Consider the following 25512-nt stretch of genomic DNA (forward strand, 5'->3'; position numbering starts at 1 on the left):
AGGTTTTGAGTAAGATGATATCCCAGTTGTGGACTCCTTGTGCTAGTTCCCGTGTTACTGAGGTTTTGTTCATAAAGTCTTTTCCTATGCCAATATCTTCAGGAGTTCTACCTAACTTATCTTCCAGCAAGTTTAGTGTTTCTGTTTTAATATTTAGTTCTTTAATCCACTTTGATCTCAGTTTAGTGCATGGTGATGATATGGGTCTAGTTTTAATCTTTGGCAGGTTGAAATCCAGTTTTTCCAACACCATTTATTAAATAGGCTATCTTTCCTCCAATGAGGGTGGTTAGCTCCTTTGTCAAAGATGAGGAAGCTGAGTATGTCTGGAATTGTTTCTGCATCTTCTAATCTATTCCACTTATCCTTGGGTCTGTTTGTCAGTACCATGCTGTTTTTATCACAGTAGCTTTGTAGTATAGTTTCAAGTTGGAGATTGTCATAGCCCCTACCATGTCTCTGTTGCCTAGAATTGCTTTTGCTGTTCTAGATCTCTTCTGTTTCCAAATGAATTCTTGGGTTGTTTTCTCTAGTTTTATGAAGTATATTGTTGGAATTTCAATCGCCATTGCATTAAATCTATATAGTAGTTTTGGAAGTATGGCCATTTTCACTACATTGGTTCTTCGTACCCAGGAACAAGAAATGTCTTTTCATTTTCTTATATCCTCTTCAATCTCTTTTTTCTGAGTGCTGTAGTTTCCAGTGTGGAGGTCTTTTGCTTCCTTTGTTAGATTTATACCTAGATATTTCATTTTTTTTTGGATGTCATTGAAAAAGGAATTGTTTCCCTAATTTCTTTCTCAGTGGGTCTATTATCTGTGTATAAAAGGCTATTGTTTTTTGAGTGTTGAACTTATATCCAGCTACTCTACTGAATCTGTCAATTAAGTCTAGAAGTCTTTTGGCAGAATTTTTTGGGTCTTCTATGTAAAATATCATATCGTCAGCATATGAGGACAGTTTAACTTCTTCCTTTCCTATCTTTATTCCTTTTATTTCTTTCTTTCTTCTAATTGCTGTGGTTAATGTTTCCAGAACTATATTGAACAGGAGTGGTGATAGTGGACATCCTTGTCTTGTTCCTGTTTTTTGGAATGAAAGTTTTCAGTTTTTGACCATTTGGTAGAATGTTGGCTATTTGTTTTTCATAGATAGCCTTTATCAGGTTGAGATAAAGACTTTCTATTCCAATTTTCTTTAGGGTTTCTATCATGAATCAGTGTTGGATTTTGTCAAATGCTTTTTCTGCAGCTATTGAGAAGATCATATTGTTTTTGTCCTTGGCTCTGTTAATATAGTTTATTACATTTATTGATTTATGTATGTTGAACTATCCTTGCATCCCTGGAATAAATCCGACTTGGTCAGGGTGTATGATCTTCTTCATGACCCTCTGTATTCTGTTTGCCAGTATCTAGTTGAGGATTTATGCATCTATGTTTATTAGGGAGATTGGCCTGTAGTTCTCTTTTTGGGTTGGGTCTTTCCCTAGTTTTGGAATCAAAGTTACACTTGCTTCCAGAAATGAATTTGGAAGTATTGCTTCCCTTTCAATTTCCTTGATGAGTTTAAAGAATAATGGTGATAGTTCTTCTTTAAATGTCTTGTAGAATTCAGCAGTGAAGCACTCAGGACCTGGGCTTTTCTTTGTTGGTAAATCTTTTATTACATGTTCAGTTTCACTTATTGTAACTGGGGTGTTTAGAATTTCTATATCTTCTTCATTTAACTTTGGCAATTCGTATGTATCTAGGAATCTGTCCATTTCTTCTGTGTTTTCCATTTTATTAGAGTACAGATTCTTGAAGTAGGTATTGATGATCCTCTGAATTTCTGCTGGGTCTGTTGTGACTTCACCTTTTTCTTTCTTAATTGCATGGATTTGAGCCTTTTCTTTCCTTTTTTGGTAAGGTTGGCTATTGATTTTATTTATTCTTTTGAAAACCAACTATTTGATTCATTGATTTTTTGAATCATTTTCTTAGTCTCCATTGCATTGATTTCTGCTGTGATATTTATAATTTCCTCTCTTGTATGAGCTTTGCATTTGTCATGCTCTTATTTTGCTAGGAGCTCCAGGTTCTGCATTAGGTTATCTATTTGAGTTCTCTCTGTTTTCCTATTATGGGCATGCCCTGCTATGTATCTCCCTCTTAGAACTGCTTTCCTTGTGTCCCATAGATTCCTGTATGTTGTACTGTCATTGTTATTTACTTGTAGAAACTGTCTAATTTCTTCTTTAATTTCCTCTGTTTCCCATTGGTTGTTCAGGAGAGTGTTATTCAATTTCCATATTTTTGTGGGGTTTTGTGGTTTCTTATGCTATTGACCTCCAATTTTATTCCACTATGGTTTAATAATATACAAGGTTTAACTTCAATTCTTTTGGATTTACTTAAGCATGTCCTATGAGCTAGCATGTGGTTTACTTTGGAGACTAACCCGTGTGCAGCCAAAAAGAATGTATATTCTGATTTTGTGGTGTGGAACACTCTGTAGACATCTATTAAGTCCATTTGTTCAAAAGCTTGGTTTCAATTCTAGAATTTTGTTGCTGATTTTTTGTCTAGATAATCTGTCTATTTGTGACAGTGGGGTATTGAGGTCCCCCACTACAACTGAATTAGTACTTATTTGGTTTTATGTCCATTAATATTTTTTGTATAGTTGAGGGCATTCATATTTGGTGCATATATATTTATGATTGTCATCTCTTCCTCTTGGATTGTTCCATTCACAAGGATGTTGTGACCATCTTTGTCTCTTTTAATTAGTTTTGGTTTGAAATATTCATTCTCTGAAAATAAGATTGCTACCCCTGCTTTTTCCCCTGTTCCTGTTGCATGGAGAACTGCTTCCCATCTTTTTACTTTCAGTCTATGTATTTCTTTTTGAGTTAGGTGTGTTTCTTGTATACAGCATATTGTTGGATTTTGTTTCTTAATCCATTTTTCCAGTCTATTTCTTTTGATTGGTGAATCAAGGCCATTAACATTGATGGTTATAATTGGTAGATATTGACTCATCCTTGTCATGATGTTTTACTGTTGTTGGCTCTTTTATTTTTTATTTTCTCCCTTTTCCCTTTAGTTTCTTGCCTTGCCTCATGGCTTTGCTGTGTTGGCCTAATGGAGTTGTAACCTTCATTTTCTTTTTCTAGGATATTGTTTAGAATTGTTTGGAGTGCTGGTTTGGTGTTCATGAAATTTCTCAGGTGTTCTTTGTCTTAGAAATATATAATTTCCCCCATGGATTTTGAAAGATAATTTTGCAGGACACAACAGTCTAGGTTGGAAGTTATTTTCTTTTAGGGCTTGAAATACTTCACTCCATGTTCTCCTTGACTTGAGGGTTTGTGTTGAGAAGTCTGCTGTGATTCTGATGGACTTTCCTTTGTAGGTGATTTGTTTCTTCTCTCTAACTGCTTGTTCTTCTTTTGGGTTTCTGGGATCTTGACTATTATATGTCTAAGTGTATTTTTTTTTTTTGTGGCTAGTTGGAGTTCTATATGCCTCACTTATCTGTATGTCCAATTCTCTACCTCTCCTGAGAAGTTTTCTATTATTACTTCTATGAACATTTTTTTCTCATTTGTATTTTCTCCTGCTTTTACATGGACTCCTATCAGTCTTCTTTGCATCATCTAGCAGCTGCTGGATTGATTTCTTGTGGTCCCTTACTATTTTTAAGAAATCTCTGTTTTCATGGTCACTAACCACAATCCTGTCTTCTATGTCTGATATTCTATGTTGACATTTGCTCAATCTGCTGTGAAGACTTTCAATGGAATTTTTAATCTCCTGGATATCTGCTTGAATCTTTTTCATGGATTCCATTTCTTTCCTATATTGGGCGTTCATGATTTCCATTTTTTTTTCTTATGCTGGGCATTCACGGGATCCAGTATGGTCCTGAGCTTTTCTATTTCTTTAAAAATCTGTTTCTGTTCTAGCATCTCTAATCATGTCTTTCACTCTGCTCACCATCTCTGTAGTTATCTGGGAAATTATTTCTGTTTTGAATTTTTCTAGAGCCTCGTTCACATGTTTTATTACTTTCTGTGCTATCAGTTCAGGGCATCCAGGTGGTTGATTATCCTATTTTTCCACCTCGTTTCCCCCAGAATTTGCTTTTCATGAGCTGGAAGTCTGGGTTTGTGTCCTGCCAAGGTGTCTCCTCATTTTTATTTCTGTTGCTGGTGTTGTTTTTTGCTTTAATTCCTGGGCTGATACTTCAATATTTCTTATCGTGAGTATCTTTATTTCTTGTATTTAGAGCCCCTGTGGAGTGATTGCTTCTCAGAGGTATCTTCCAGCTATTGCTGGACTTTTTAGGCTTTGAATCTCTAATGACTCTTAGGAAGTCTCATTTTCAGTATACCAGGGAGGACATCTGATTAGATTAATCATGACACCTTAGCCCACTTGACACAATCAGCATCAACAATAGCATCAAACAGAGCTTAGAAAATGACAATTTGTGGTAGCAGTTAATTTGTCATCTTTAACCATGGGAGCTAGATGAAAATCTAGGTCCAATCCAAAATATGTTTGCAGTAAGTAAACCCTTCAATATGGCAAATTTTCCCTTTGGGATAAGGATTTAGGGGTTGGAGAGGGAGGGATAAAGAGACAGAGGGAGAGGGAAAGATTACAGGTGAGGCTAGAGGACACGGGAAGATCACATAAATTGTGGAACTCTGTTGAAGACAGGAGGATAGGGCAGAGCAAAAGAAGAGAGACCAGTACAGAACAAACTGACAATAGGGAAGCTAGAAATTGTATTCACCCTCCTATAATAGTGACAGTTGAGAGGACAGAGAGAGAGAACCAATTCAAAATGGAACAGGACCAGGAACAAAGAAGGAGAGAAATATAGAGCCAGAAGGGAGAGAGAGAGAAAAAAAGAAAAGAAAAGAAAAAAGGTCTCCCTCAGGATATGTCTCTGCTATTCTGGTAGACAATATGGGCAGCAATGTGTGGATCTAAGATGATTAGTCTCAGCAAGCCAGCTGTAGTCTACTGAGATTCAGGTTCATTTCTGGCTACAAGGACCAAGATGAGTCCCCAGACCTCATGCAGGATTAAACTCTGCAAGGTTGTACTGACAGTTCCAGCTGTCCTACTGCCTAAGCGAGTCCAGGTTTCTATGGAAGGTGCTGGTCCCACCAACTTACCAACCATGATTGTCCAACATGCTTTTATTAAAGAGATTTTCTTCACTTTCCCAATGGGCTTCAATTTACACTGAGGAGCCTCAGAGAGGTCCTCTCTGTTGTTCACTTCTCCTCTATCTTCTGGGTCTCATAGCCATGGCCTTTATGTACCTCCTGGCTCTTCTGCTGTGTGGATGCAGATACTGCATGGCGTGGCCTGAGAATCGTGGTCAGTCAGAGTATGGCTCCGGGGCATGCACTGGTGCCCTATCTTCCTTCCTTTATTGTCTTCCAAAGGTACTCATTATTTAGATGATTTTGCTGTTATATATTCATCTTGAAATTTTAAAGTTTATAAAATTTGTGTCAAACTAGTACAGTTAGAATCAGGGAAATAGAGAGAGCCACTCCTTCCCTTCATCACACAATAAACTCAATGCCACCCTAATGGTTATCTGGATTGAAGTGCAGGAGTCTGGAATGCTTGAAGCAGTAGGTCCTGGGCACAGTGAGACAAGAGTGGGAGCCACTAACCCTGATAGGTCAGAAGCTGGAGCTAGCATGGTTCCTCTGCCTCCTCCTTGTGCCCTTTTGCCCTTTGCCCATCTGCCTATTCCTCTACTACCCTCCATAATCTTCAATACATGCGGCTACTTACTACGAGGTGTACATGTGGTAAGTCTCCTTGTCGTGCACAAGACAAAGCTGTATATAATTTTTGTATTTGTAAATCTTATATCATTGTGCTATTACATTTATAACATTATATTAGTGACACTATATTTTTAGTATTCATTCAGGTCATTTGTATAGTAATTAATCAGTCATTACCCTTCTATAATATTCTATTATGTAAATATATGTTATTTATTTACCCATTTTATTTATTTATTTTGGATCTTGTTATCATTTAGGAAGATCACAGCCTGGAGTTGTTGAAAATATTTCTATAATCATTCTTTTGCTTATCTTTTGGCATATATATATATATATATAGAGAGAGAGAGAGAGAGAGAGAGAGAGAGAGAGAGAGAGAGAGAGAGAGACCACCAAAACATTTATACACATTTCAGGAAAAAATAGTATGATCTTTTTCAACATATGGTATTATCCTCTTATGTAGGACCCTAGAGGATGTTTTTTATCACAGAAAACCCGCTACACTGCCGATGGGAGGTGATGATCCCTCCAACTTACCAAGTATCGTGGTCTGGTGTGCCTTTTTGCAGAGATTCTCTTCACTCTTCCAGTGGGTTCAGTTTTCATCAAGGAGCCTGAGAGAGGCCCTGTCTCTGTTGTTCACTTCTGCAGCTCAGGACAATGGCCTTTATGGCACCTGGTGCCTCTGTAGTTTGGAACCAGGTAGCAGCACAACCAGGAGGCCAGGGTGGGGTTGGGGGTGTTGGGGGGGGGGGTTTGCAGGGGCCCTTGCTGTGCTGCTAGGCTGGTGGCTGGCGAGTGAGTGGAGGGATCCTCACAGTCTTGCTTGTTGCAGGTAGGGGTGACGAGCCGAATGGAGTGGGGCTCCAGCTGGCCAGGGACCTCTCAGCCCTCGCTGCTACCTTATGTCCAGAATTATCCAAAAGGAAATTCCCTTTTCAATTCCAAAATACAGAAATAATATAGACCATACACCTTTTAAACAAAATAATAGAAACACTGCCTTTTCCAACCTAGTGTCTCAGCAAAATGCTGCTAAGCAATATTTGGAGAATAACAAAATTAAATTGCAAAATTCTATCAAGAAGTTTTCATGAAAATACAACTAACTAGAATCTACAGAAATAGCCACAGACATTTTTCATGATGTTTCATGATATATAACATTTTATCAATAAAATATAAAAAGAATCAAAATAAGCTAAAGTAGAACTGAAAAAAATTTATAAAACAAAATAAAACATGAAAAATAAATTTTAAAAAAATGTGTATGCTCTTAAAGAAAATGAAGAAGTAATGCAGGAGAAGAAGTGAAAGTTAACTTTCCTTGTCTCCTTACCGGAATCTCCACCTGACTTGAGCCACTGGCTGAGCTGGCATAAAGTGAGCTGGAGGACCACAGGTTCAGTCTTTGTAATCTCTGTGAGATAACAGCACCACAGCGACTGCCCCTACAAATCCAGTCAATGCCTGCTAAAATACTTCTTGAATGAATTAACAAAGCATGAAAGAACAGGAACTTTTTTTTTTTTTTTTTGGTCCCAGGATCGAACTTGGGACCTTGCACCTGCAAGGCAGGTGGCAGAACCACTGAGCTAAATCCCTGGCCCAGAACAGGAAATATTAAAGCATCTGCACTTTAATATTTTAAAAAACATATAAAATGATCCTACTGAAGATGTTTCATAATAACATAACCTGGCAGCCACATTTACACGGATCCTGGACATATGCATAGAAAGGTGCCTGGATGCCTCTGCACAGTGCTACTTGCTTTCTGCAGTGTGATGAGACTCTGCCTTCAAGCTTTATGGATGCCCGTATTGTCTCAACGTTCTGCAATAAAAAAGCATTAATCATGAAATAAAATAAGTATTTAAAACAGAAACTTAAGGAAAGATGCTAAATAGAAAGGCTTTCTTGGTTTTAAAAATCAATCAGGCACGTTTCAACCTACCATTTGCAGTTGACAGTTGCAATTATTGAGCTATTGGTCATGAAGATATATCAGGTAAAATAAGATAACCATGAAAGAATCAGGACTGTGAAAGAAATACCAGAAGTTTTAAAAAGAAATTGTGGAAATGAGCAAAAAAGCAGCAAAAATAGTATTTTAGTCAGCTCTACCTCTGGATCAGCAGGTTATTAGAATTAATCATGAAATGATTAAATTGTAAACATCTGAAAAAGCCTAAGGTAGTGGTTTTGTGGAGTGCAAATAATGTCAGACAAATTCAATTTCTTTTTATGACAAAGCGACAAAGGAAGCATTCATCTAATAGACTGGGAATTGAGTCAGCTTCAGTGTACCGCACGTTGCCATTGCCTCAGCAAAGCCAGGAAGTGTGGCATTAGGTAGGTGCGCATTTCCAAGGAGCAGTGATCAAAAGATCACTGTGGTGTCAGAGGACACTCTCTCCCTTTCTGCAGCTATGCGAGCTGGGTAGTGGTAATTATGTAATGGACTGAGAGGCCTGATTACAGACTTCTCAGTTTAAAATGGCTGCAGTTACAAGTGACATTATTTTGGAATAGGAAAGTAGGAATCTGATGCTGCCATACTGAAGACAAATGTATGGACATTTACTTCATTTTTAAAAAGTTTATTTAAAGATGCTTGTCTTTAGGTAAATTTACATTATATAAATGGTTATAATCGGCTGCACATACTATGCCTTATAAATTTTGCTCAGGGGGCATCTGGATAAGCAGTATACTACAGTGGCACCTCAGTTTACAAGTGCTTCTGTTGGCGAAGAATTTGGTTTGCAAATAAAGGTGTGTGGCAAATATTGTTTTTGTTGGCAAACTCTACATCGGATGACAGAGACAACCACAGCCACCTTTCCTACAAAAACAAAAACAGAGCCATCTTTTCCAAAATCATGGAACAAATTAAGTTCGTTTTTTGTTTGTTTGTTTGTTTGTTTTAGTATTTTTGGTACCGGGGATTGAACTCGGGTCCTTACGCTTGCGCAGCAGGCGGCGAAACCACTGAGCTAAATCCCCGGCCCCAGAACAAATTAAGTTCGTGAACTGAGGTGCCACCATAATACTTCAAAAAGATTGTTTTAAATTCCATATGAGTCAGATAAATAGTATGCTAATAGCTACTATCTGGAGCTTTACAGGGATTTCTGTATGAGCTGCATGAAGTCATTTTTGGAAATATACTAGTTAAAAATAGAGCAACAAAAAATGAAGCAGATACAGTACTCCTTTTACATTTGGAAGTAGTCAACCCTTTAAAAATAATTGTTTCAAAATGCAACATAATTTAATATGGGCTAAAAATGTCCATGCAGAACAAAAACTGCTATCTTTGCTCCAGAACAACAGATACAGAGTGTAGAAAGTTTTACCTTCATATCATTATTTACTTATTGTTTTTGGAACGGTATAGTTGGCCAAAACAAGGAAAGATGAAATAATTACAGATGATGTTTATAGTAAAAGTAGCTAATACACGTAAGTGAGTTGGTAGGGGGAGTCCTTCTGTAATGCTCCAGTACATTTATTTTGCATCGTGAAACCCATGAATGGGACTCTGGTTCTAACCATGCATTCTTTTCACCATCTCCTCTCTACCTTATTAGTGCATTCAGCATCATTTCTCAGGTGAATGGAAATGGGTTTTCTTCTTTGCCTGGCCTCCACTGTGACTGTTTTGCATAGGATGTTCTCTTTATAAATAAAAATTAAATATGGCAACCTCCCTCTCTCACTCAGAACTTTCTAATGGCTTCCTGCTAACATTCACTCCCCCCGGAAATGTTTCTGTAGGTTTATTCATCTTTGAGCTGTTCATTTTCCTCATCAAGAAATATTACATGTCCTACAAAAGCTTGACTGTATGTCCTGTGACCACCATCAAACCTTATTTAGGGCTTTGCTCAATATCACCCTACAAATATACAGTAATAGTCCCACCCTTGACTCTACTCTCCTTTATATTCTTGATAGCTTTATTTTATTTGCTACTCCCCCTGGAAATGTTTCTGTATATGTATTCATCTTTGAGCTGTTCATTTTCCTCATCAAATATAGATTCTAAAAAGCAGGGACATTTTCTTGTTTTCTTCTGTATCTTTAGTGCCCATTTTAGAGATTCAAAATTTTTAATAGACTAAATTAAAAGTGAAAGAATGGATAAATAGCATACATAAGCTTAAAATAATCCACTTTGGGAGCATTATTATAGAACAAAACTAATAGTTCCTCTCAAACATTGAGATAGAATGTCAAAAGTCTTGATGAATATGACTAACATTTGCACAGTTCATCATTTTATATGACTCGTTGACCCATTTCTATTACTTTTTTTTCCCATTAAGTTTATTGGTACATTTTAGGTATACAATACACTTACATTCATCATTGGGATCTTGTACCTTTACATAATGTATCTTGGTTCTTATTTTCTCCCCATTCCCCTGCCCTCCCTTCACCCCCTCCACACCTCCATCTTTACAAAGACTTTGTTTCCATTTTTTTCCTTTTCTCATATTTTTTCTTTTCCCTTCTTTCTTTTCTATTGCTTTTAAGGTTGGTTAGAATATAAAAATATACAATTTCTCTTTGCCATGTATTTTAGGTAAGTGGATGATTAGTTTTATCTTTTACAATTTTATTTTAGGAATAATTATGAATAAAAATAATACAACTTTAAGATATATTTTGCATTTTGGAAAGTTTCGTTTGCTTATTTTAAATAGTCAAAGGACATTTTCTTGCTATCTTGTGAAAACATATTAAAGTTAGTTAGATCCCTCATTTGTTTCACAGGGGACACAGCGATATTTCCAGTGATCACTGCTCTGTTCTGGTTGACACAGGAGACCTTGCACATGCAGCACACACAGCTCTGCCCCATGCAGCTTCCAGCCTCCCTTCAAGACCCTTCAGCATCTCATTGGAGAAGAGGAGTCACATAAACAATCAGTACAGTGCTGATTGCTTCTGCTCTCATTTCACCTGATTTTTCTCCTGATTTTTTTCAGAAATTGAAAAATTTCAAGGTTCTGATGGAAAAAAAGAAGACGAAGAAAAGAAGTATCTTGATGTTATCAGCAACAAAAACATCAAGCTCTTGGAAAGAGTCCTGATCCCTGTGAGACAATACCCAAAGGTACTGCCATGAGCCTTGCTCTTGTGGGATTAAGAAAGAATGACAGAAATGAGGCATTTTATTCATGCCTCTGATAAACATTTAAACCTTCATTATATAAATACATACAAGCACATAATGCAGACATAGAGGAAGGAAAACTGAAAACTCAGTGAATATAAGAAGCATAATGAGATATTTCAATCATTTATTTCACATCTGAATGATTCACCAGTTTCTTCAAATATGCACACCCATTTGATTATCTTTTGGTTCATATTAAAATGTATATTTTATTATAAAAAGGAGTAGAATTAAAGGTGCTAAATATACAACATTAGCTAATCAGCAAGGAATATCCAGGAAAACAACCTATCCTTTATTCGACTCTAGGATTAGAATCTCTAGTCTTCTATATTCAAGATTCATTTATAAGAATCATTGGTATCTTGTTCTTAGTGTAATGGCATGTCTGTTTAAACTACTTCTGCATTAGATTATTGATTAAAGGGTAGCATTCAATGACACTGTTTCATCAATTATACTAATAAATTTCAGAAGCTAAAAAGAGTTTCTTTTATCTTCAAATAAATGCAAGAAGGTGAAGTAGAAACTCAGTGATTCAAGCTGATAATCTACTCTATGCATTTGAAGCAAGGACTATGCAATTATCTTGATAATAAAGATTGTAGAAAAAACTGCTGTAGTTTACCAACTGTATTCTAACATAGTAAGTTTTAGTAAATATAATTAAGTAGAATATTATGTTTACAGTTATTTCAAAAAGGGAAAAACTATTACAACCCAGTGAAGCACAAAATTCCGCTTTCAGATCTGAGTTTTTGGATGACATGCAAAATTTTTGTTCTCTTTTGCTCGATCTAGACATTATTTTTATTGTAAGAATGATATATTTAGTAGTTATGTATTTTTTTGTAATAAATTTTATTTCATGTACTTTATAATGATTATTTTTGAATATTAAATTTGAAATTCACATAAATGTACATGGAAATTGTCTATAATGATATATGATAGAAACTTGATGGAATATCAAAATGTTTACTTGTCATCGATCTTGGTTCATTAGTTATGGTCTGGCATAGAAAGATTTCTTCCTTAAATCATATATTTACATATGCTATAACTTGATGCTGTCTCTCAGAATGACATTTGTCTGTTTTCTGGATATTGGAAGGCCACTGACAGACTCCATATCTTCTCTGAATAAAGTGCACTTCTGAGGTCTTTGACCAAATAAAATTGGCATGAAGAAAAGGCACCTGCAGTCCCTGTGGCTCTTAGGCTCTGGTAGGAGTGCTTTTGTACTGAGTACTGTAAGAGTCTATATTTGATTCAGATGATAACTGCTGAAACAAGATGTTTTTTTCTACAGGGTCAGACCTTTGTGTGAAGTCTAATTTCAGAATTGATAAGATTATATTCAAACAACAAAACTGCCTGTTTTTATTACAGTAATGTAAATCCACTGGAGTAGTATTGTTCATTGAGTTTTAGAATGATAGAGTGCTTAATCTTGGAGCTCGTGGAATATATAAAACTTTTCTATTCCAGATGAGGTAACTAGAAGATTATGTATTGATCAAAGTCATATCTTTGTTACAGGTGGAGCTATTTAGTGGCAGTTGTGATTTTAGAGTCTTCATTCTTTAGTGAACTCTTACATTTTTAACTTTACTGGTCAACTTCTTTATTCACACTACCTTTTCACTTAAAATTTGGAAGAATATGAAAAATGATAGCTCTTAACTGCCCAAAATTTTATGAAATAGTCTCAAATAACTATTCATTCTTGAGAAAATGTAACATTTCTTTTTTTAATAAAAAGCCTGCCAAATTCTTTTTTTTTATTCATTAAGTTTATTGATACATTTTGGGTGTACAATATGATGACGTTCATCATTGGGAATTTGTACCTGTAAAAGAATGTCCAATTCATCCGAGTATCACACATAAGAGAACTCCAGAGCTCTTTTACAGAAAAGAATGGAATACCAAGAAACACACCAGAATCACACATCATAATTGGTGTACTTTGTTTATAGGCTACAATAATATATTTGTAATTTTTGAATCTTTCACCATCTTTTATAATCTTTTGAAAACAACTCATAACTTATTTTAAAAGTACTGATTCTCTAATGCTGAATATTTATTTCCCACTTTTCACAAAAATATGAGTTAGGGCTAAGATTGTATCTGATATGCACCTTTGTAGATATAGTATGTAGGGTATGGTATAATACTGCAAGCCCGTGCCCAGAGCACAGTATTTATGGGTTTAAAGTTTAATCTTTGATGATGAAAAGTGATTCATTCCTCAGAAGGTCCCCTGGAGCAAACCTGCCCTCTCTGACTTTTGGGGCATCCCTGCTGCCTTCTGTCCCTGGATCCAGTAACTAATGTGTGGATGACACAGTCCTTTCTTTTTTTTTTTTTTTTTTAAGTCCTTTCAAACTAGGGGCGTAGTAACTCTGGGAACCTAGGGAAATGACCTTATCATGACATTACCACTTGACTTTTTGGATAGATTTTTTTCCATGAATATCCAACTTCAAGTTAATTTGCTGACTTTATAGAATACTAACTACAAGGAATTTAAAGAATTTTAAGATTTTAAATTACAGAAGCAATAAAAATGCTGTTCTTGCACTTTAAGAATGATTTAGATATCTCTAGTACTTCATGCTGAATGATTTAACTTGGGAAAATATGTCATATTAGTAAATTATTTCAATGGAAAGTTTTAATATATTTTTGTAACAAGATTAAGAGAGATATATTTGGGACTCATGCTAAATGAGTACATTTTAGCTGCATCTGCCACATAAAAGGATGTGAAATGATGTGTGTTAGTTTGATCTACTGTACTTTTTACTATCTGTGTATTTCCCAAAGCATCATCTTATATATCTTACATATATACAATAAAACTTTGTTTAAAAAGTATAACAGAGAAATAGACATTGCACATCTGCTTCCAACTGTAAATGTTCCAGCGATTATTTGTTGATAAGCCTCCTTGAAGGAGGCAACATGTGTCCACATGCTCCCCTGTATTCCACAGGGATTCACATACCTGAGAACTGCAGCCCTTTTTAACATTAGCTCTTTCTTCCTAAATCCACATATGCTCTATGGCATAGTACAATACACATTTTTTTCAAACTTATACATCTTCAACTGATGTGGATACTATAGTCCGAATTGTTTTGCAGCAATGATCATATCTCATTGTGATTGCTTGTGCACATGTAAACTGGGTCTTGGTTTATTATATTGAGTTTTTTGGGTGGAAGGTCTATGTGTCTTGAGTTTATTTGCAGTTTGAAATGTCTTCCACAAGATTACATCATGATTTAGTGTTTACATGTAAAGCTATTATGTATACAGAAAAGACTAAAAGCATAGCTTGGAATATGCATTCTGTTTTCATGAAGAAAATTTTCATCCTTGGAACAATGAGAAAAATTCCATGTTTTTTGTAGCAGAGCAAACAAGCACCTTATGGGAATTGTGGCTGAAGCTGTGTTGTGCTGTGACCCTGGCCTATCCCAAGTCGAGGTGAATTTGGCTAGCACTGGATAACTGCACCTTCTGGTCTAAGAGGGAATCTACTTTTGTTCACCTCAGCAATTCACTCTTAAAAATAGCTTTTTGATGTGCTCTCAGAATCCATTGAAATATATCAGATCTATTCCTTCAATTAAATTTACCCCAAGGTTCCTTTTTTATTTCTCAACTTGCGTCACTGCTAATTTTTTTTAAAGTAATATATTGCCAGAAGTGTAAATCCACCCCAATTTGGCCCTCTTTAAGATCAAACATAACTATGTTCCTCTTGCTGCTTTTTAAATCAATTCCTTATGTAGATTAATGCAGAAAATTAAAGTTCCTGCATCTTATGTGCTCTGCACTTCCCTTTCCTGTGCTCAGTCCCAGAGAGTGGGGCTGTCTCCTAGCCCTGGTTGTAATTCGTCTCATCTGTGGTGGCAGCCTTCCTTCCATGTCCCTGCAGAGCTGCTTCCTCCTCTGTGCTTCAGAAGATGAAATACCCAATGCCAAACCTTTGTTGAGTGTTATTTCTCTGACTTTCTCAGTAATTATCAGATCATTTAAGAATAGTTCATAGAAATCCAGAGTTACTAAATGTAGAGAGTGCAACCACCTTTCAAATTCAAACATAGCCACTTGTAATCTTGGAAATGTCTCTGTATTTTTCTAAGCAGTATGGTCTTCTAGAAGTCACTCTGTAGTTTATCATTTCGACTGGTTTCATCTTTAGCAGACAGAAGCCACTGCACAGCATTGCTTTTTATTTTTCTAAAGGAAATAGAAGAGAGGATTTGACAGGCTTTTTGAGTTCAGTTTCATTCATATCAGTTTCCCAGTCTCTCACCTGTGAATTTAAATCTCAATTGAGAAAATGATATGACACTCAGGTTCACGTTTCCTATGAGGAAAAAAAAGATTCCCAAGTGCTTGTAGCTGCATGCTGTCCAGTAGAGTGGCTCTTGAAATAACCTCATTTTCTATCAAAGTTTAGAAATTTGCAAGCTATTATATCTAGTACTTCGCTTTTCTGATTGATGCCTATCTCCTACACCTTACATATTATTTTTTCATTTAGTATTTTTTCAGTCTTTTTATCTCCATCTCAGTGATGATTCTGAAGTATGTGGGCTGCTGCTCTCAATATTCTGCTTTACAGGGTGATCATACTTTGCAACATGTGCCGTGGTACTTCCTAAAACAGTGCCAGCTTGTCCTGCTGTTATGTGTCCAGGGCTCCTCCATTTGTTTTAGCCAGCTGTTTCTATTCTGCCAGGACACCTGGCCTCCCTGCCCCCTTGCTCATCTTTCCTTCCCCTCCCCCTCTCCTTTTCCTTCTCAGCTCTTTTTCTTTCTTATGCTGCCTGCTATTATTTTCCACTTTATATTAGCTGTCTTTTTGTTCCTGAAAAGTCCTTACAAAGAAAGGTTTATGTTTGAAAGCTTCAGCCACTTCAGTCCAAGTAGGCGGGATGCTTGCTTTTGGGCCTGGGGCAGGGCAGTACATCAAGGTGGACAATGTGTGTAGAGCAAAGCCTTCGCCTCATGTTAAGAAAGCAAAAGAGAGGAAGAGGAGGAATTGAGGTCCCACTTTCTGTTTTGAGGAACTATCCAGGGTGCTTTTCTGTGTCTACACCAGCTCTCCTAGTGTCTTATGTCTGGTGTGTTCTGATATACTGTTAAAGTGATGGTGCAAGCAAGGCCTCTCTCCAGAGGAGGAGCTGCCTGCTTGACACCCCCACATGGGGGTGTTTTCCTCACCACTCATCTCCTTCACCTGTCATCTTCTCTGTCTCAGTTGGGGACAACATCACCCTTTTTATTGGTCAGACCCAAAATCATGGACTCTCTTGACTCTTCCCATTTCCTGCATGTTACAACCAGTCTGCCAGGCAAGCTTAGTAGTATTATCTTCAAAATGATCATGGTCGGGTAAGATTGTAGGAGCATGATAAGTAGGAAGCACCAGGGATCTGTCTCTCTTCTTAGATACCATTGCACCGACAGAGTCTATCTGATAGAACTCTTCTGTGTGTGCTGTCTGTTGAGGGATTGCAACTTCCAAGGGAAGGACTGGGGAGTAATTGTCATTAATTCAGGTCTATTTCTGCCCTTAGTGTAGTAGCAGCTACCCATCTGCCTGGGATAATCTGGGTGGGCAGCTATGCACATGTTCTTGGAGAGCTTGCACACAGCTCATGGGAGCCAGGTGAGTGAAAGAGACTCTGTCCCCAAGATTGAGCAGTGTGCTCTGATCACCAACTGCCATGTCTGATTACAGAGCTGCAGAGAAGAAGGCAGCTTTTATTTCTGAAACTTGCTCCTTGTTCTAAGCCCTGTGCCCAACTAGCTGAAGTAATTTCTAGAGAATTTGAAGGGCTGAAATCCTTTTCTCTCTGGGGAGCAAGGCTTTACAGAGTAGGACAGTAAAAATTAGAAAGTGCCATGCACACCCATGGGGAGACATGGGGTTAAAAATAACTGAGAGCCTTCAGTTACATTTCAGACTGATTAGTGGCACAGAGACAGCCTACAACAATCAAACAAAAAATAAGAAAAAAGATTATCAGACCTTGGGAAAATGGGAGAGTCTGATTTTTAGAATTTCCACAATATTATACTCAGTTTAGTTTTCAACACAAAAAATTGCAACATGCAGAGGAAACTATGACCTATTCAAGAAAACATTCCTGAAAATGATCAGATGGCAGATTGACTAGATAAGTACTTTAAAACAGCTGTCTTAAAGATACTCAAAGAACTAAAAGAAGCCATGGAGTAAGTCTAGAGGATAATATCTGAATTAAATGAGAATATCAATGAGAGTACCTAAAAATAAAAAGAATTTCTGTACCTGAAAATTGAAATAACTGAAATGAAAAATGCATGAAAGGGATTCAAAGGTCAATTTGAGTGGACAGAAGTAAGACTCAGCAAACTTAAAGATGGGACAGTGGAAATTTTCAGTGAAAATGACTGAAGAAAATTTGATAGTGCCTAAGGGACTTGGGTGCATCTCCATGCTGTCAAAATTCAGAGTGGGAATCCTAGAGGAAGTCAAGAGAAAGGGCAGCAGAGAAAAGAGTTGAAGAAATAATAGCTGGAATATTCTCAAATTTGACAAAATACACAAATGTAAACATCCAAGCAGCTAAATGAACTCCAAAGAAGATTAACTAAAAAAGATCCACTTTGAGACATAGTATAGTTAAACTTTCAGAAGACAAAGACAGACCCTTCAGAGCAGCAAGAGAGAAGCAATTTTTCACATAAAAAATCGTATGTAATACAAACATCAGTGTGTTTGTGATCGGGAGCTGTAGATGTCAGAATGGGCTTACATCTTCAGAGTGTGAAAAAAAAAAAGAATAGGTCAGCCAAGAATCCTATATTTAGTTAAACTGTCCTTCAAAAGTGAAGGAAAAATTAAGACATTCTCAGGTAAACAAAAGCTGAACTTTTTACTTCTAGATCTTTTCTGCAGGAAATCCTTAGGAGAATTCTACAGGATGAAATTAAAAGCCACTAGACAGTAACTTCAAGTCATTTGAAGAAATATTTCAATGAAGGCAAATAAATGGCAAGTATAAAAATAACATTGTAATAATGGTTTGCAACTTTACTTTTTATTTTCTACAAAATTTAAGATACTAATATATAAAAATTATGTTAAAAATATAATTGAAACTTTGGTTATAACTCCATACTTTGCTTACTACCTACTTAAAGAGACTAAATGCATTTTAAAGAATTATGATTTTCACTTATGTTTGGGTAAGAATGAATAAAGATGCCTTTTGGTGCCATCAGAAGTGTTGGAAGGATTATAAAGGAATGGAATTTCTGCATACTTTTGCAGTTCATTTTATAACTTACCTGTATAAATTCAAATTAAAATGTTATAATTGGGATAATAAATTTAATTTCCATCATAACCATAAGTAAAATGGTTATTGTATAGACACAAATGGAAATAAGAGATTTAAACATTTCACTATAAAAAGCAAACACAAAAGACAATAGTGGAGGAAATGAGAGGCCAACAAGCTCTGAGGCATGTAGAAAACATGTAGTAAAGTGACAGAAGAAAACTTTCCTTTAGCAGCAATTTAAATACAAATGGATTAAATCCTCCAATCAAAAGGCAGATTAGCAAAATGAATAAAAAACACCCAATCCAACTAGAGGCTGTGTATAAAAGATTCATTTTAGATCCAAAGCCACAAACAGATTAAAAGTAAAAGGAAGTCTTTTCACATGCTGCAACATGGGTGAACCTTGAGGGTATCATATGAAGTGAAAAGCTACTCATAAAGGACAAGTACTGTATCAGTCCACTAATATTATGTACTTAAGAGAAGTCAAAGTCATAGTCAGAAAGTGGAATGGGAGTTTCCAGAGCCTTGGAAGAGAAGAACAGGGAATTATTGCTTAATGTGCACTGTTGCCGTTTTGTAAGATGAAAAGTATAGTGATAGTTTCACAATATTATGAATATGTTTAATTCCACCAAATCACATACTTAAAAATGACTAAGATGGTAATTTTTGTTGTGTATATTTTATCAAAATGTTTAAAACTTGGAAAGAATAGTACTTGCTACTCCCACTGCTATTTCCCTAGCTAGGTCATCATCTCTTCCCTGGCCTGTGCCAGTGGCTGCGCGGACCATTCTCAATCTGTCCATAGCAGAGCAGACAGCATGGCTGGCCTTTGAGTTGAGTCACAGGTTAGACCATGCAACTGCTCCTCTTGGAAACCACCCATAACTCTCCAGGTTGCTCAAAGTAGGGGTGGGCTGGGGGTGGCTTCCAGGTGCCCAGCAGGGCTGGGTGATCGGGCTGCCATTGCCATCCTGATGTCACCCTCTATGTCTCCTTGTCCATTCCTTCAGTAAAGAAGTCCTGGCTTCCCAACTGTTCTGAACCTTGTTAGTGCCTTTGCATGGCCCTCCTTCTCCCCAAAATTTCTGTCCCATTTAATAAGTCCACCTCCATTTGTTCCCACTCAAGTACTCACAGTAACTTTGCACATCTCTGTCTCTAGTTTTCTCTTTTTTCTACTTCCTGTTTGAATACTTTGTAATTTGCCTGTTTGCTATGCTAGTCTTTCTGCACTGGTTTGTTAGATCCTGGGTGACAAGTTCCACATTTTTCTCAATTACTCTTATATTACAGTGACATAAAGCAGTGTCCAGTGGTAAATGTTTGCTGAATGGACATAGAATAAGTAAACACTCCCGACAACACTCTTGCTGGCAGAAACATGGTGCCAGAACAGGTCACCTCTTTTGTCCTGCTACAGAATTCCAGGGACCTGCCCTGCTGCAGTGCTCATACTCAGGGCCTCTGAAAGAGCCTGGCATCCCTGCCTCACTACTCCAGTGATGGCAGGGAGAGTCCAACTACGAGGGCAGAACAGTTACAATGAAAATTGTATTTTACTCCAGTGCCCAGATAATCGATTACTTTACTTAACTGAATTTTGTAATTAAAGCGATGTTAAAAGGTTAACTATAGATCACTTTCAACTCATTAGTGGATATCAGATTATAGTTTTATTATTTAATTATACATTTTCAGTAAGTGCAGTGTATTGAACATTATTTGACCTTCATAGAAAAGAGCTTACCTGGCCTGCACATCATCTTTCAGAATATGAATTCCTATTAATTCAGTCATTCCAGAGGTATTTATTGGATCCATATGAGAGTCACTTGGCATTTGATTCATGAATATGAAAATGAAAGAGGCATTATCACCACTCTGAAGAAGCCCTTTAACAAGCAGCTGTCCTAGGGAGACCCATACGCTGGAATTGTGGCGATTGCACTAAAGGCTCAAGTCAGATTGTTTTCAACAGCTTTCCTTGGAATATAGAGACTAAGATATGAAAAAAGGAGTATGGAAAAAACAGACAATTATTTGAAAAAACAGAAAAGAATAGAAAGACAGAGTAGCTATTTGGGATGTAGGACTGAGAGGAGAAGAGGTGCAAGAGCAGGGTACAGTTTGTTCTACTGCCCAGTCCTCTTAATAGAGAAACCTTAATTCATAAGGCAGTGTTTGTAACCTGGTAGTATTTTAGGTCTGGAGTCTTTCCATACCTGTAGCATTTCTTTCTGGAAGGAAATCTGTAAGAATACAATGCGATCAGGCAGAGTAGTGAGATACTAAGCAGAACTGTGGATGGCTGGTGTGATGTAATGAGAACATGACAGTGTTTTGAACACATAGACCTCAGTGGTACTCTCAGCTCCTCTCTCAGCCCTGATGATCAGTGGAGAGTTTCATGAACACTTCATTCCATGTTTTCAGTTGCAGCGTGAATTTACTGACATGCTGTGTGGTTCTTTGAGAGATCCATGTACGTATGGAGTGGGACAGCCCAGACCCCTGACCCAAGGGTAACCGCACAGCAAACATCAGCTTCTTCCCCGCCCCTGCCCACTCTTCCTCCTCCTCCCCTTCCTCCTCCCCCTCACTCTCCTTCTTTCCTTTAATAGCATTCCTGTGTGTGTGGAGGAGCTAATGTGTGCCAGGTTCTGGTGTGCCATGAAACCAATCTTCGGAAGTGTTGTAACCCCATTTCTGAGTGAAGAATGGTTATCATATTAATAAAAAATGGGATAAAGTGGATGAAAAGAATAACAATCATGTTAGTGGTAATAATTTTTTGCATTAACTACTTACTGTGAGTCAAGTGCTTTCCTCAGTGAATATTGTCACCTGGGGTAATCCAGTCAATATCTCTGGCATAAGTATGTAGAGGAGGAAACAGAGCCACAGTAGAGTGAAAGGTCACATAGGTATTTGCTAATGCACTGAGATCTAAGAAAGTGGGAAAGATGAGTGAAAGTTTCCACACCTGGAGTGCTTCTTTACAAACAAATTTTTTCATCCTTAGCTATCTAAATACAATTCTAAAATGTTCCTTTTAGCCCACCAACTTGCTCAGATGTTTGGAAGATGAGATTGAGAGTTGTGAAATGTCATATATTGGAAAATAAATATTCTGCATAAGTCATAAAATCAACAAGTCTATGTAAACCATGCTTGCATTGTGTTTTATTAGACCTTTGCCTTTTTGTCACATGTATTAAAGCATGTGAGTATGCCTTTCAGCAGTGTATTTACTCCCTGCATTCCCATCTGAAGTCTTGTCTTAGAGCTAGAATTACTGCTGCTGCTTAATATCTCAAGATCTAATTTATTTTAATTATATACTAAATGAGGGTAAACTGTTTGCATTACCCAGTTAGAGGTGTACTTTTGAATAGTTCCAGAATTATCTAATAAACATGGACACTGTGCTGCATGCCTTCATCCACTTGAGGCTGTGTGACATGAGAACAGAAATTGTGCCCATGTTGGCCTTAGCTGACCTCATTTTTATTTCTTTCTTTTAGAGTAAGGTATTATATTTAGCCTAATGGAAAATTATTACCTTCATGATGTTATAAAAAGCTGCAAAATTTACTTTTTAGAAAAGCTTCTCCCGATGGCAGAAAAACATAATATTTTTCTTGGTTCTACTTTAGCAATAAATGGAATCTAAAAAAATACTTACATGAGCAGTCCTCTTCCTAGACTCTGATTGCAATTCAAATACAAGAATAATTTTAGGTCAAAATGGAATTTGTATTTTAAAGTAAAGTTTAAATAAGGAAATTTAATGTTTGGAGTGGCCAATTTTACATATGTAAAATTTCATCAAATAAACCCTCAATTTTAAGATCACTTTTGATAATTTTGTTAGGTGTTGTGGTCTATCTTCAAGCATTGAAGCACTTTTTATTTAATACTTTTCATAATAATCCTGCAGTTGACTTTATTGCCCATGAATGATCATGTCTCATGGTCATGTTGGTTTATTTCAATATAAGTCTACTGAGCTAGTCAAATAAATAATTTGTTATAAGATTTCAGTAGCCTTCAAAACTTTAGTTAGAAATTAATGTTAAACTGTAAATTCTTTGTTGATTAAGAATATATAGTACAAGATATACAAAAATATCACCCTAAATTTACTAGGACATGAGGCTTTTTCATGTTTATCATTTTTGTACTTGGATCACAGATGGTCTGAGATTATTAAAAGGTTCCCTACATACAATAATTCTGTACCTGAGCTATCAGGTATAATTCTAGATCAATGACATTGCTAAGATCCTTTTATTGTTTTAGTATATATAGAATTGTTTCTCACTACATCCTGGGAACTAGATGGAGAAATGCATTAAATTAACATACATAATTCTGCAGCCAAACAATATGTTGTCTCACTAGACAGAGAAATTGCTGCAATCCTATTTCACACATATATAGGAGAATGAGCCCATTACTGCTGTAAATTACAATGGGACTTTTTTCCCTACACATATGCCAATGGGCTGTAGTGCGTCAGTATTCACATAAATGGAAAATTATGCAGAAACACTTCCTTTTTTAACCTTATCTTTATTCTTCTTGCAGCTGACTTATGTCAACTCTTCTATTTTTATTAACTATGAAAGACAATCTAGGAATAGCTCGTACTATGCATTTTAAAAACAGTTCTGTAAAGAAAATAGTTTTAGATTATATGACTAGTTCTCGTGAATAAAAGAAAAACAAGACTTGACAGTGCAGTTGAATAAAATGATTCATCCAAACTTGGCTGCATCTTGCACAGTGTAAGGGTGGAGCCACCCTAGTGGCCTCAGCCTGTGTATGCAGAAAGTCTTGACTGGGTCCCACCTTCACTCTGTGTAGCTCCTTGACATTCTCACCCATCTGCCTCGATCTACAAATCGTGTCTTTCTGCTGCTGACTCCAACCCCGTACACCTGTGTTCAGTGACTTAACTGATGTCTGCACCGGATGTCCCTATGGCACCTCAGGCTCAGCAAGCTCAAGCCCCCTTCTCCATGAGCATCTGTTCCTGCTCTTCCAACAAGGTTGGAATCAGTGGCACATATTTTCACATTGTTGCTGCTGCTTAGACAGAATCTGAGTGTCATCTTTGACTCTCGCTGGCTTTGTGACTTCAAATCCTATGTTTTTATATTCTAAACACAGCTCAGGCCCATGCCTGTTGCTCCAGCCTCACTGCCCTGTCTTCTGACTCCCAAAAGGTTGTATATACTCACACTCCATTCCCTGCGAATTATCTTTGAAAATTCTGTCTTTTTCCTTCTCATTTTCTTTTCACAAAAAATCTTGAGTGATTTCAAATAACATCATTCTTTGCTGTAAGACTTTTCAGTGTTTCTCCAGGGCCCAAGTCCAGTCTCCATGACATTTCCATAAGAATAGTAGGTAGTCTGTAGTCCTAACCTCCTTGAATTGTGCCAGCCACTTTTATCTTTTGGTATATTTTTGGCACAAGGTATCTTCAAAACTGAAAGCTTTCTAACACAGTTGTATAACCAAACTCTAAATAAAGTGAAGGCAAAGTTTCTTTAATACTTTAAATACAGTGAGCCTTTAGTTAACATTCTTTTCCTCAACATTATCTATTATGCTATTATTATTTTACCTTTTCTGCTTGAGTGATCATTTTTATCCCTTTATTTATGAATTCCTTGTTTCTTTATTTTTTCTTTTTTTTGCTTTTTGCTTTTTCTTGACTCTAAGATAGACAGGAGAAACTGTGGGGACATTAAGAAGTGCTCTTCCATGCAGAGACAATAGGAGGGTTGGAATGGGCATGTGAGTCAGAAGCCTACTTCTTTTCCAATAGATTGTAAATCCCAGGATTTACTATTACTTTTTGTGACTTTCATTATTGAAGTTACCTGGCTAGAAGTCCTTCAGAATACTTCAGTGACATAATTAGGCCTTTTCTTTCCCTTTTGCTCCTATAAAAATCTAAATTAGGAAGTAGTGCAACAGACAAAGCAGAAGAAAATGGAGAAAGGAGACGGGGATTCTAAGAGAAGCCAAGGGAATCCCATAATGTCTGGTGCTGCGGGGTCTCAGAGCCCCAGCGTGCTCATTATTTGCTCCCTACTCCCTGGCTTTCTGGAACCAGCACTCACACCTCCTGCAAAGTCCTCTCTGATAACTTCCCATGCAACCTCTCACTGTGGACCATCAGCACCTGTGTACAGAAAGTTCTATAATCACTTTATTGCCAGGATGATTAAGCAATTTAAAAACCTCCGTGCTTCTATAGAGAAAACAAGAAACCAAATCCTCAAGACTCTCAGGCAGGCAGGGGAGTGGGCTGGGTCCGCCAAGATCCCTGTGCAAAATGCCAAGACTCTGAGGTCACACTGGAGCTCCAATCCCAGCTATGCAGGGCCTGAAACAGATGGGTCTTGAGTTCAAGGGCAGCCTGAGCAACTTAGCAAGACCTTGTCTCCAAACAAAATATGAAAGGGGCTGAGTAGCCTTTATCATAATACTCATCAGCGTACACTCTAAAAAGAAGGTAGCCATTTGTTATCTGAGATTAAATATTCATGTGCTCTATGAATGTGACTCACTACTCATTTTCTTTTTTATTGACAAGATTTTTTTCTTTACAGCAAACAGATATTAAGGAGTTTCATCATTTGCTCAGCATTCAAATTATACAACAAATGCGGGCTTGGAATTTGACTTAGTAGCACGTTAGAATGTGGAGCAGGTTATGCCCTAAATGTTCAATTCATTCATAGCTAATGGTAATGAATTTAAACCTTGGAAGAGTGAAACTAATCCTTGAAATAGGACCTTAAAATATGCAGCTTGATGTATATACCTTTGAGCATAGTGTAGAGTTTGCAATAATGTTTCACACTTTAGGGTTTCCCCTCCGCACTCCTTCACACACATTATCACCTGTGAGTCCCACCTGGGTCAAAGCCTTGGTTCTGTGGGTGCTGGGGCTCCCTGCCATTAGCCTGCTGTGTTCACAGAACCTCGATATGGGATTTGAGGAGCCCGTGGCAGGCTACGGGTACTGCTGCATTTCAAACCTGACTTGTGTTCCCTGAGGTGACCTGTCCCTTGTGAGTTACTTCTCAGTGGTTCCTGGGGAGCTGAAT

General features: G+C 37.1%; 1 protein-coding gene across 33 annotated transcripts in view; it reads left to right on the forward strand.

Annotated features, from left to right (window-relative positions):
• Positions 1-25512, forward strand: part of Khdrbs2 (KH RNA binding domain containing, signal transduction associated 2) — a 570923-nt gene that overhangs the window by 102283 nt on the left and 443128 nt on the right. For all 33 annotated transcript variants that reach the window (XM_087205165.1, XM_021259405.2, XM_087205160.1 and 30 more), the window contains exon 2: positions 10819-10946. In XM_087205165.1, the coding sequence (XP_087061291.1) occupies positions 10819-10946 (128 nt within the window). The remainder of the gene's footprint in view (positions 1-10818; positions 10947-25512) is intronic.

The sequence above is a fragment of the Heterocephalus glaber genome, unplaced genomic scaffold (genome assembly GCF_053883595.1).
Source record: "Heterocephalus glaber isolate CG9 unplaced genomic scaffold, H.glaber_assembly_v1.0 deba00000594, whole genome shotgun sequence".
NCBI classification, from domain to species: domain Eukaryota; kingdom Metazoa; phylum Chordata; class Mammalia; order Rodentia; family Bathyergidae; genus Heterocephalus; species Heterocephalus glaber.